General features: G+C 36.6%; 2 protein-coding genes across 5 annotated transcripts in view; one reads left to right on the forward strand and one right to left on the reverse strand.

Annotated features, from left to right (window-relative positions):
- AASDH (aminoadipate-semialdehyde dehydrogenase) overlaps positions 1–12,289 on the forward strand; it is a 38,568-nt gene that overhangs the window by 17,850 nt on the left and 8,429 nt on the right. For both annotated transcript variants that reach the window (XM_060012484.1, XM_060012485.1), the window contains exons 6-11: positions 4,865–5,106; positions 5,472–5,578; positions 6,105–6,277; positions 6,707–6,899; positions 7,955–8,070; positions 9,075–9,870. In XM_060012484.1, coding sequence (XP_059868467.1) covers positions 4,865–5,106; positions 5,472–5,578; positions 6,105–6,277; positions 6,707–6,899; positions 7,955–8,070; positions 9,075–9,870 — 1,627 coding nt within the window. The remainder of the gene's footprint in view (positions 1–4,864; positions 5,107–5,471; positions 5,579–6,104; positions 6,278–6,706; positions 6,900–7,954; positions 8,071–9,074; positions 9,871–12,289) is intronic.
- CRACD (capping protein inhibiting regulator of actin dynamics) overlaps positions 1–12,289 on the reverse strand; it is a 182,199-nt gene that overhangs the window by 16,018 nt on the left and 153,892 nt on the right. The window lies entirely within an intron of this gene.

The raw sequence follows: 12,289 nt of genomic DNA on the forward strand, positions 1-12,289 counted from the left end.
GAAAATGGAGAGCAGGACCATTCAGTCGTCATTTTGACAAGAGATTTTCCATATGATAAAAGTCTTGGGGGCTTCCCTGGTGGCGCAGTGGTTAAGAATCTGCCTGCCAATGCAAGGGACACGGGTTCGAGCCCTGGCCCAGGAAGATCCCACATGCTGCGGAGCAACTAAGCCCGTGTGCCACAACTACTGAGCCTGCGCTCAAGAGCCCGCAAGTGACAACTACTGAGCTCACGTGCCACAACTACAGAAGCCTGTGCGCCTAGAGCCCATGCTCTGCAACAAGAGAAACCACGACAATGAGAAGCCCATGCACCACAGCGAAGAGTAGCCCCTGCTCACCGCAACTAGAGAAAGCCCACGCACAGCAGTGATGACCCAACACAGCCAAAAATAAAAACAAAGAAATAAATAAATAAATTTGTTAAAAAAAAAAAACCCAAAAAACTCTTGGTGGAACAGTTAAGAGCTTGATTTAGGATCATTTCAGGATAAATAGGATGACCACTGTAATTTATTACCAAAAACTTGGAATCCTGAGAGTGAATGAAAGCACTAAGTTCCCAGATAGTAATCTGGAACAATAAGTACGTACTGGGATATAGGGTCATCCTACTGCTTAAATATTTTGACAAGCCATGACCTTAAATAATCTCCCCAAATTAAAATTCAGGTTGTCCTTTTAGCTTTTATTGAAAGAAGCCATTTTAAAATCTTCATTCATGTAACCTCTGGCTATAGCCAAGTGAGGAGATTGGCAGATATTCTTCCCAAAAAGCAACTATAAAGCTGGACAAAATTGACAAAAATAACCATTTCAACACTTTAGAAATCAACTAAAGGCATATAACTATCTGAAATATGTTTTTTTGTTTTTGTTTTATTTTTTTTTACAGAAATATGTTTATGTTTTTAAAAACTGCTGAATTTTGCTTTAGAAAAGGGAATCTGTGGCATTCTAGCCAGCAAGAAGGGCCTACAGCTCCAACAGCCTGAGGTTGCTATGGTGAGGAGGGCAAGCACATTCCTGACTGACCTTGAGGCTATGTGCATGCACATAAGAGACACAAAAGAGCCCATGGAAAATAAAAGCTGGATCAGACTTGAAAATGACGTAACTTTGAATGAGCTCCCCTATCCACACACAGATCCATCTATACAGACAATCTGTCCAGTCACTGGTTGACATCTGAGCTATGCAGACATGAGGCGACGCTTAGGAAGTAAGACTTAAAAATGAAAACAAGAATATGTATTTTGGGACTTCCCTGGTGGTCCAGTGGTAAAGAATCCGCCTTACAATGCCGGGGACACAGGTTCGATCCCTGGTCAGGGAACTAAGATCTCACATGCTGCGGGACAACTAAGCCCGTGCGCCACAACTAGTGAGCTTGCACACTGCAACTAGAGAACCTGCGTGCCGCAAACCACAGAGCCTACGCACTTTGGAGCCTGCGCACCACAACTAGAGAGAGAAAAACCCTCATGCCAAAACTAGAGAGAAGCCCGCATGCCGCAATGAAAGATCCTGTGTGCCGCAACTAAGACCTGATGCAGTCAAAAAAAAAAGAATATTTTAGGAATTCCTTGGTGGTCCAGTGGTTAGGATTCCAAGCTCTCACTGCGAAGGGCCAAAAAAAAAAGTATTTAATTTAATTTATTTTTTGGTCATACCATGCAGCTCGTGGGATCTTAGTTCCCCCACCAGGGATTGAGCCTGGGCCACAGCAGTGAAGATGCTGAGTCTTAACCACCAGATCACCAGGGAGTTCCCAAATACCTATTTTAAAAGCCAACTGAGCAGTGACATCAGTGACCATACGGGGGAGACGATTCACATTTAGCCCAGGCAAGTTACAAACAAAGAAATAAACAAGCAAATAAAAAATCAGCAACAAAACATTTCATAATGATAAAGTGGTCAGTACATCAAGAAGTACATTGCTGGGACTTCCCTGGTGGCGCAGTGGTTAGGACTCTGTGCTCCCAATGCAGGGGACCCGGGTTCGATCCCCGGTCAGGGAACTAGATCCCACATGCATGCTGCAACTGAGAGTTCTCATGTCACAACTAAGGAGTCCGCCTGCTGCAACTAAGGAGCCGGCAAGCAGCAACTAAGGAGCCTGCCTCCTGCAACTAAGACCTGGTGCAAAATTAATTAATTTTTAAAAAAGAAGTATATTGTTATATCAAGAACATGATATCTGCCTGAAAATAGAGGTTCCAAATACATGAAGCAAAAATGGACAGAACTGAAAGGAGAAATAGATGACTCAATGGTTTGAAATTTTAGTACCCTACTTTCAGTAATTCATTGAAAAACTAGACAGAAATCAGTGTGCATGTAATAAAGAAGACTTGAATAACATTATCAACCAAATTCCACATGTAGAGCACTCCATCCACCAAATGCAGAGTATACATTTCCTAGGATAGGTCATATGCTAGGCTACAAAATAAGTCTCAGGAAATGTAAAATGTGTTGATGAAAAATTAATTAGTCAATCTAAGAAAGAAACAAAGAATGTTCTTTGAGCCAAACTGAGGATTATAACCCGAGGGACAGTCTTTCAGAAAGATCTGAGGACCCTCCTGCCTGTTAGAAGTCAAAGCACAGTTATATACATTTTCGAAACAAAGAGTTATACATCAAAGTGACATATTGATAGTTTACATAGTCTAGATCTGCACATATAAGGCGAGTAGTGGGTCATTGTGACCCATCACAGGATTAAGAAAGGAATGTTATCTTCTAAGGAATTACCTTGTTGGTGTGAGGAGAAATTTGCTTTTTACGATGTAGCAGGTATTTCTGTGTCTTCTAAGGTGGTCTGGTTAATGTATAATGCAGATGCACATTGCACCGTAAAGCGAGCGTAGTGGGGCCCAAATGGGCAGAGAGAGAATTTTATGTTAAAATATTGTTTTTGTCCTGCCTTAAAAATAATTTTATTTCATCAAATGTGACTAAGTGGGATTTGTCCCAGGAATGCACATTTGCTTTAACATCCAAAAATCCACTGATGCTATATACTAGATAAAGAATAATGAACAAAAAGCACATAATTATGTCAGCAGATGCAGAAAAATTATTTGGCAAATCCAATGCCAATGATAAAAAAAAGTCAACAAACTAGGAATAGAAGGGAACTTCCCCAACATGATAAAGGATGTCTACAAAAAGACTACAGCTAACATTATAATTGGATAAAAGACTGAATGCTTTCACTCTAAGATTGGGAACAAGGCAAGGATGTTTGCTTTTTCACTTCTTTTCAACATTATTCTGGTTGTTCTAGGCAGTGCAATAAAGCAAAAAGGAAGAAAGAAATTAAGCACCCACACTGGACAGGAAGAAGTAAAACTATTTGCAGACAACATGGGGGAACTACTAGAACTAATAAACAAGTTCAGCAAGGTTGGAGGGTACAAGATCAATATGCAAAATCAACTATATTTCTACATTATATAAAAAAAGCCCAAAAATGAAATTAAGAGAATAATTATATTCACAATAGCATCAAAAATAATAAAATAGGAATAAATTTAAAGAAGAGCAAGGCTTGTACGATGAAAACTATAGAACATTGTTGATAGAAATTGAAGAGCTAAATAAATGAAGAGACATTTCATGTTTATGGATTGGATGTCTCAATATTGTCAAGATTGCAGTTCTCCCTATAAATTAAACCCAGCCCCTATCAAAATCCTGATGGACTTCTTTGGGGGAGAAATTGACAAGCTGATCCTAAATTTTATATGGAAATTCAAAAGGTAGTCCTGATCCATACAATAGAATAAAAAGTCCTATAGTCTGAGTGTTTGTGTCCCCCCAGAATTCATATGGGGCCTTTGGGACTGCTTAGGTCATGAGGGTGAAGCCCTCATGAATGGGATTTAGTGCCCTTGTAAAAAAGACCCCACAGAGCTTCCTATCCCCTTCCACCATGTGAGGACACAGCAAGAAGTGTAACCTGGAAGAGAGCTCTCACCAGAACTGGACCATGCTGGCACCCTGGTCTTGGACTTCTATCCTCCAAGAACTGTGAGAAGTAAACTTCTGTTGTTTATAACCTACCCAGTCTACAGTATTTTGTTATAGCAGCCTGAACAGACTAAGACAAAAAAGAATGAATTATTGATATATACAACATGAATCACAAAGTATTTTCACTGAACATAGAGTAAAAGATGCTAGGTCAAAACAGAATACATGTTGTATGATTCCATTTTTATAAAATTCTAGAAAATGCCAGCTGATCATCAGTGACAAAAAATAGATCAGTGGTTGTCTGGAGGAGAGGTCCAGTTGGAGGGAAGAATTACAATGGTACATAGGTGATTTTAGGGTTGAAGGATATGTTCATTATCTGGATTGTGGTGATGGTTTCACCTATAATATATCTCAAAATTTGTATTGTACACTTTAAATATGTATAGTCTATTGTATGTCAATTATATTATCTTAATAAAGTTGTTTTTTAAAATCTTTATTCATTGTTTTGCTTAGGCACTTCCTTAACACTTTTATATACTTTTTCTACATAGGAATAATGGGAAAGGAAATGTAAATTCATTTAATAAATTTTTGTCCTTTAAACCTTTTTGTCTAAACTGCATAATGAAACATAATTAATATTTGCTTGTTTTTTACTGAAGCAAAATTTATGTCCACATTAAAAAGGTAATGCTGCTTCAGTAGTTTTCCAAATATGATTTGCCATTTAGTAAACACAGCCTTAATTTCCTTGTGAGCTCCCAATGTTAAGCTTTGGACTAATCACTACAGTGTGGTTTTTTGTTTTTTGTTTTTTTTTTAAAGAAGTGAAGGGAAAGAAATAATTTATTTTTAATGTATCTACAGGCAACACCGACATTGCTTAGAAGATTTGGATCTCAGCTTATCAAGTCAACTGTTTTATCAAACAATACTTCTCTTCGAGTATTGGCCCTTGGTGGCGAAGCATTTCCATCATTAACTGTTCTCAAAAGCTGGAGAGGAATAGGCAATAAAACACAAATATTTAATGTTTATGGTATCACCGAGGTCTCAAGTTGGGCGACTTTTTACAGGATACCAGAGAAAATTCTTAACTCTACTTTGAAGTAAGGGTTTCAGTTACTTCAGGGTAGGGTAGAAACTGTTATTTTTCCAGTATCTTAACACAAATAGTATTTTTGATAGGCACTGGAGTAATATTTTATAAACACTATTTTATCTAGAATTTTAAGCTGGGAATCCAGAACCTTTCTTATTTTAACTGGTGCTACAGATCCTGCTAGAGGTTTTCGTAACTAAACAGCAATGAATAACATAACTTTTCCACCTAACCTTTTCCTCTTGTCAATCTTTGAATTATAACAAAAACTTTTTTTTTCTTTATTTGGTACAATGTGATTTAAATACACTGGTAAATATTCTATTCAAATGAAAAATTTTTAATTTGGTTTGGGTTGTTGTGTTTTCATAGATGTGACTTGCCTGTACAACTGGGATTTCCACTGCTTGGAACAGTAGTTGAAGTCAAAGATACTAATGGTTTCACAGTTCAAGAAGGCAATGGCCAAGTATTTTTAGGTTGTTTTACATTTGTTGATTGGGAATAATTTCTTTTTTTTTCCAAGAAAAAAAATCTGATGTGTTAATTTTATTCTTTCCTCAATTATTCTTAAGTCTAGTATTCTTTTCGGTGATGGTAATTTTTAATCTCATCCTCACAGTCATGAAACATTTAATTAGTTACCATAATTATTTCAGATAACAATGTCTAATACTCTAAGAGAAGATATAAAAGTAATTTAGAAACTGTAAATTGGTTGTTTGTATTTCTGTTTATAGCCAAAATTCTATTAGTATTTTAAGAATGTTTTTAATCACATGTATTTTTAGAACTAGATTGTGTTTCATCCCTTTGCTTACTTTACTAAGGTTCTTATTGTATATAATTTTATAAGATAACATTTAAAAGTGAGTCCCCCTTTTTATATAAATATTCAGACTTTGAAACTTAGTAACTGAGCTTTTGGAGATGTTCTGATTTCTTGGTTTTTATTATATTTTCCATGAATTTTTAAAATTACATTGTTGTTTATATCTTGTGAAGGTGGCAGAAATAGAGTATGTTTTCTTGATGATGAAATGACAGTACCACTTGGCACAATGAGGGCCACAGGAGACTTTGTGACTATAAAAGATGGAGAGATATTTTTCTTGGGACGAAAGGACAGTCAGATCAAACGTCATGGCAAACGTCTTAACATTGAACTTGTGCAACAGGTAGAACTGTTTAAATATTAAACATCTATTAATATATGTAGGTATTAGAGGCAGCCATAACTACTCTTCTGTTCCAGGGTTCTCTGTCAGTATTATTTAAACCTAAGACTTTTGTGTTAATGATGAATTACAGTAGAAGATATGGATAATTCATTGTGCACTTTATTCTCAGCATGAAGAGTTGTTTTTTAAATAAGTGACAAAGGGGATTTTGATAACTGAAGATAAGTTGACTTATTTTGCTCTGGGAGCTATTATTTTTGGAAAACATTAAGAACCCAGTGTGCTGGTAATAGTGATAGTAGGAAACAATTTTTTAAAACTCTCTAGTGAATTCCAGATTTTAATTTGACTGTATTGAATGCAGAGTATTTAGGAAGTTTGTTTTTAAATGTCCTTATTGGCAAATTGAGATAATCTCTCTCATAGGTTGCTGAAGGTCTTCAACAAGTGGAATCTTGTGCAGTTACATGGTATAATCAGGAAAAATTAATTTTGTTCATGGTGTCCAAAAATGATTTAGTAAAGGATTACGTCTTTAAAGAACTGCAGAAACATCTTCCAAGTCATGCAATCCCGGATGAGCTTGTATTGATTGATTCTCTACCATTTACATCTCATGGTAAAATAATTTGAAGCAGCTATGTTTCAGTGCCAAATGATACTAATTGTATTAACTAGTTTAAAGGCCACTTAAATCCTTATTATTATAAGTAATACTAATATATATTGTGGTAGACCCTCTGTTAAATACTTTGTATAATTAACTCATTTTATCTCCAGAAACTCCTGTGAGTAGGTTGTATTATTCCCATTTACTTATGTGGAAAATAAGGCTTAAGAGGTTAAATAATTTCCCCAAAATCACACTGCTAGTTAGTAGTAGAGTTGAAATTCTGTAGGACTGTTTGACTTCAAAACATGTGCTCTTAATCACCATATTCTATTACTTTCCCAATTTCATCTTTATTTAATATTTCAGAATGTGGTTATTGCTCAGTAAATAGTACCATTTCTTTAGCTCTTTAAATGAGAGCAACATTAGCCCCTCCTTTCTTTTTTTTCTCTTTTATTTAAAATTATTTATTTTTTGGCTGCATTGGGTCTTTGTGGCTGTGTGCGGGCTTTCTCTCCTTTTTTTTTTCTTTTAAAAATATTATTTATTTTTGGCTGCGTTGTGTCTTCGCTCCTGTGCGTGGGCTTTCTGTAGTTGTGGCGAGCGGGGGCTACTCTGTTGTGGTGCACTAGTGTTGTGGTGCGCAGGCTTCTCATTGTGGTGGCTTCTCTTTTTGCGGGGCATGGGCTCTAGGCTCGCAGGCTTCAGTAGTTGTGGCTCACAGGCTTCAAAGCACAGGCTCAGTAGTTGTGGCGCACGGGCTTAGTCGCTCCGCAGCATGTGGGATCTTCCCAGACCAGGGATTGAACAGGTGTCCTCTGCGTTGGCAGGTATCGGATTCCTAACCACTGCGCCACCAGGGAAGTCCCTCCTTTCTTCTTATCTGCTACCCACTACATTCTGGGTAGCATGGGACTGTCTTCTTGATTATTGATTCTGCATGACAAACTATTTTATAGGATTTCTAACCTTAACAATGAAAAATGTGTGTATTGTGACTAACAAAGACATGAAGGGGTCAAGCTGAAATTTAAAAATTGTTATTTCTCTTTTGTATTAAGGCAAAATTGATGTTTCTGAGTTAAATAAGATTTATTTAAACTCCATAAACTTGAAGTCTGAATGTAAACTCAATGGAAAAGAGGAACTTTGGGAAAAATTACATCATTTGTGGAAGGTACAACTTTTAAGATACAAATTTGTTATTATAAAGAGGTCGTTGTATATCTTCAGGGAATGTAGCATCCTAATAAGTCTGATAAAATTTTCTAAGAATATTACTGCTGCCCAGATGTTAAGTAGTATAGCTTTGTTTTATTCAATTTGTATTCAAATAAGGGTTAGGTTCTCTACTGCAAGATTAGATTAAGCTCCCTATATAGAAATTTATTGGAAGTGAGGTAGTCATAAAAGGCACGAGTAGACAAAACGCCTCTTGACATAACTTTTCCCTAAGATGGTCAGTCAAGTGCAGTAACACTTGTCAGAGTTGAAAAAATAGCCAAATCTTGCTGTACCACAATCTGTGGTATAAAGGCTTAACATAATTATTCCAGAAGAACTTTCAGTAACAACATGTATGCTTCTGCTTAAGGGAATTAATATATATATGTATATAACAATTAAAAACTTATTTTAAAATATATATATTTTATTACCTATGATTTACAGGTCAGTATAATTTTTCTTAGATAAAATTTGGAGTTTTCTAAAGGGTTCTAACAAGAGGATGTAACTGTACAGTCTTGTCTGAAAATAGATATCTAGATAAAAGTAATATCCACTTCATTTTTAGATTCTTGGAAAATAATTTCGGTTTATGTGAAGTTAATGAAAATAATTATTCCCATATTATAGAAATATCAGATATTGTTAATATCTGATATTAAATCAGGTGTTTTTATAATTCCATTTCCTATTGTATGGGTAGAAAAACTGCTCTAAAGGGAAGTATAATTTGCAGTTCTAGGGTAGTTTGTGACAAAATTGGTAGCATAATGATGGTCTCCTTTACTATATAGAAAATAATTTTAAAATTTACTTTAATTGTTAAAAAATTTATTTTGTTTGTGTTCATCTCATTAATGTAGTTACCATCATCTATATATTACCTTTAAATGCTGAATTCTTTTGGTTTTAGATCTTTAACTTCACCATATTTCTCACTTCTCTAATCTGTAGTCTGTTCTGAGTCTCTCAGAAGACCCTTTGAAGGTTCCTGATGAGTCACTCTTCTTAAATAGTGGTGGAGATTCTTTGAAGTCCATACGGCTCCTCAATGAGATTGAAAACCTTGTTGGCACAGCAGTACCTGGGCTTCTGGAAATTATTCTTAGCAGTTCTATTTTAGAGATTTACAATCACATCCTTCAAACAGTGTTTCCAGATGAAGATCTGACATTTAGCAAGAATTATTCCACAAAAAGAAAATCCAGCGATGTTAATCAAGAGGAAACCAGTGGAAAATCTTTACATCAGGAATCTGTCATGCCTTTAAATTGTGACAACGAGATCAATGCTTTTATTGCACTGAGCCGAGGGAGTCAGATTTTGTCTCTGAATACTACTAGATTTTTAACTAAGTTGGAACATTGCCCTTCAGCCTGTTCTTCTGATATAATTTCACAGACTAACATTCAAAATATGAAAAGCTTAAATCCTCCAGCTCTTATTGGGAAGTCAAAAGATATGTCCTGTGTTGCAAAAGTTTCTGAAGAGGAAACATCTGTGATGGGGGCTGAGAAAATGGAGTTTCATGTGAGGTGGAGGTCAGACACAGGCAAATGTGTGGATGCTTCACCTCTGCTTGTAATACCAGCTGTTGATAAGTCATCTGCAACTGTGTACATTGGCTCCCATTCTCATAGAATGATGGCAGTTGATCTTTACTCTGGAAAGGTAAAATGGGAACAGATTTTGGGAGATCGCATTGAATCCTCAGCATGTGTATCTAAGTGTGGAAACTTTATTGTAGTGGGTAAGTTTCTGAATTTGAGGTTTATAGAGTTAAATTTAATTACCATATGGTAATGCTAGTAGGGCCAAGTTAAATTTAAAAAACCTATGCATAGTAGGTTTGGTTGCTGTCAAAGAATAATAGTTAACTACATGCTGATTCATAGTGTGGGCCTTGGGTCAGAGTTTCTGGATTTGAAGCTAACTCTAAAGCTGTAACCAGCTCTGTGACCTTTAACGAGTTGCTGAACTTCTTAGAATTTCAGTTTTCTTATGAGTATATGGGCTTAATAAATAAAACATGGTGCTGCATCACAGATTATCGCCAGACTTAATGGTTTAGAATAATAAACATTTATTTATTTATTTATTGGGATATAGTTGCTTTAATAAACATTTATTATCTCACAGTTTCTATGGGTCAGGAATTTAGGAAGGGTTTAGCTGAACGTTCTGGCTCAGGGTTTTTCATGTGGCAGCAACCATCTGAAGCCTTGACGAGCTGGAAAAATCTTCTTCTAAGATGGCTTACTCACATTGCTGCAAACAGAAGACTTCAGTTTTTGCTGGCTTTTGGCAGGAAGCTTCAGTTTCTTGACACATGGGCTTCTCCATAGGCTGCTTGAATGCCCTCGCAACATGGAAGCTAACTTCCCTCAGAGTGAGTGACCCAAGAGAGTGATTGAGGAGGAACGCAGTACTTTTAGTGTCTAAAGTTGTATACCATTATTTGTGCCTTATTCTGTTATTAGAAGAACATCATTAAGTCTGGCCCACACTCAGAGGGAGGGGAATTAGCTTCACCTGTTGAATATCTCTGAGTATCAAAGAATTTGTGGATATATTTTAAAACTACCACAATAATCATAGAGCTTTTGAGAGGATTAAATGAAATAATTGCTTGTGAATCCTTTAGTACATTGCTAGGGACAGACTAAGTGCTCAAAGAATAATAGTTAACTACATGCTGATTCACAGTGTGGGCCTTAGGTCAGAGTTTCTGGATTTGAACCTAGCTGTAAAGCTACTACCAGCTCTGTGACCTTCAACAAGTGTTAGCTACTACCTTCTACTCAGTTTCATTAAGGTGTAGGTGACTCTTACTTTACAAAGATATGGGGGTCTAGGCGTAATGTCTCCTGAACTACCACTCTCTTTTTACCCCCCAAACTACATCAAGTTTTACTTTAATGCTCATGGCATGTGCTTACCAAAGCTGTTCAGACTAAGTGCTTAGGAATATATCTCCCTACTTATGTTAGCCTGGCTAGAATCTACTTGAATCTGAGTTTGATTCTTCTGTATTGAAAACTTACATTTTGAAAATTATACTACAGGAAACTTTCAGTTATACATGTGAATGATCATGAGTAATCCCTATTCATGAAAGTCAGCTCATTGAGGTTACTGTTTGCGTTCCAAGTGTCTAAACCCAAAGCCTCTGGCACGTGGTGGTCACTTAGTACTTTTTTTCTCTTTTTAAAAAAATTTCCAGTTTTATTGAGATGTAATTGACATACAACATTTTATTAGCTTAAGGTATACAATATAATGTTTGATATGTGTATATTGCAAAATGATTACCACAGTAAATCTAGTTAGCATACATCACCTCAAATATATAGTTCAGTGTTGTTAACTATCACTTAGTACTTTGAATATTTGTTATTAATATAATATACAGTAAAACCCTTTTTAGTATACAGTTTTATATTTTGACAGATACATACTATCATGTAACCACTACCACAATCAAGAGTCCACTGCTCCAGGGACTTCCCTGGTGGTGCAGTGGTTAAGAATCCGCCTGCCAGTGCAGGGGACACAAGTTTGATCCCTGGTCCGGGAAGATCCCACATGCAGCGGAGCAACTAAGCCTGTGCGCCACAACTACTGAGCCTGTGCTCTAGAGCCCATGCGCCACAACTACTGAAGCCCACACGTCTAGAGCCCATGCTCCACAACAAGAGAAGCCACTGCAATGAGAAGCCTGTGCACCGCAACGAAGAGTAGCCCCTGCTCCCCGCAACTAGAGAAAGCCCATGCATAGCAACGAAGACCCAACACTGCCAAAATAATATATATATATATATATATATATATATATGCATATAGTAGCACTTCACTGTGAGCATTACATGAGTTGACAGATATAAAGTTCTTAGAGTAGTTCCCTTCACAAGGTAAAAGGTCAATAAACATTTGGTCATTGTTAATGTTAGCATTTCTGGAACACCTACTATGTACTGGGCATTTATCCTAATTATCACAGTAACCCTGCTGTAGATGTATCCACATTCAGCAGAAAGATAATCTAGGCCCAGTGATGCTAGGTAATTTGCCCAAAGGATGGCCGTGACAAGATCTGAATCCAAGTTGTCAAAGCCTCTTTCTGCTGCAGCATGCTCATGTTCATTGTTTTCCTGGTAGTGAAGCACTTT

The sequence above is a fragment of the Delphinus delphis genome, chromosome 5 (assembly GCF_949987515.2).
Source record: "Delphinus delphis chromosome 5, mDelDel1.2, whole genome shotgun sequence".
NCBI lineage: Eukaryota > Metazoa > Chordata > Mammalia > Artiodactyla > Delphinidae > Delphinus > Delphinus delphis.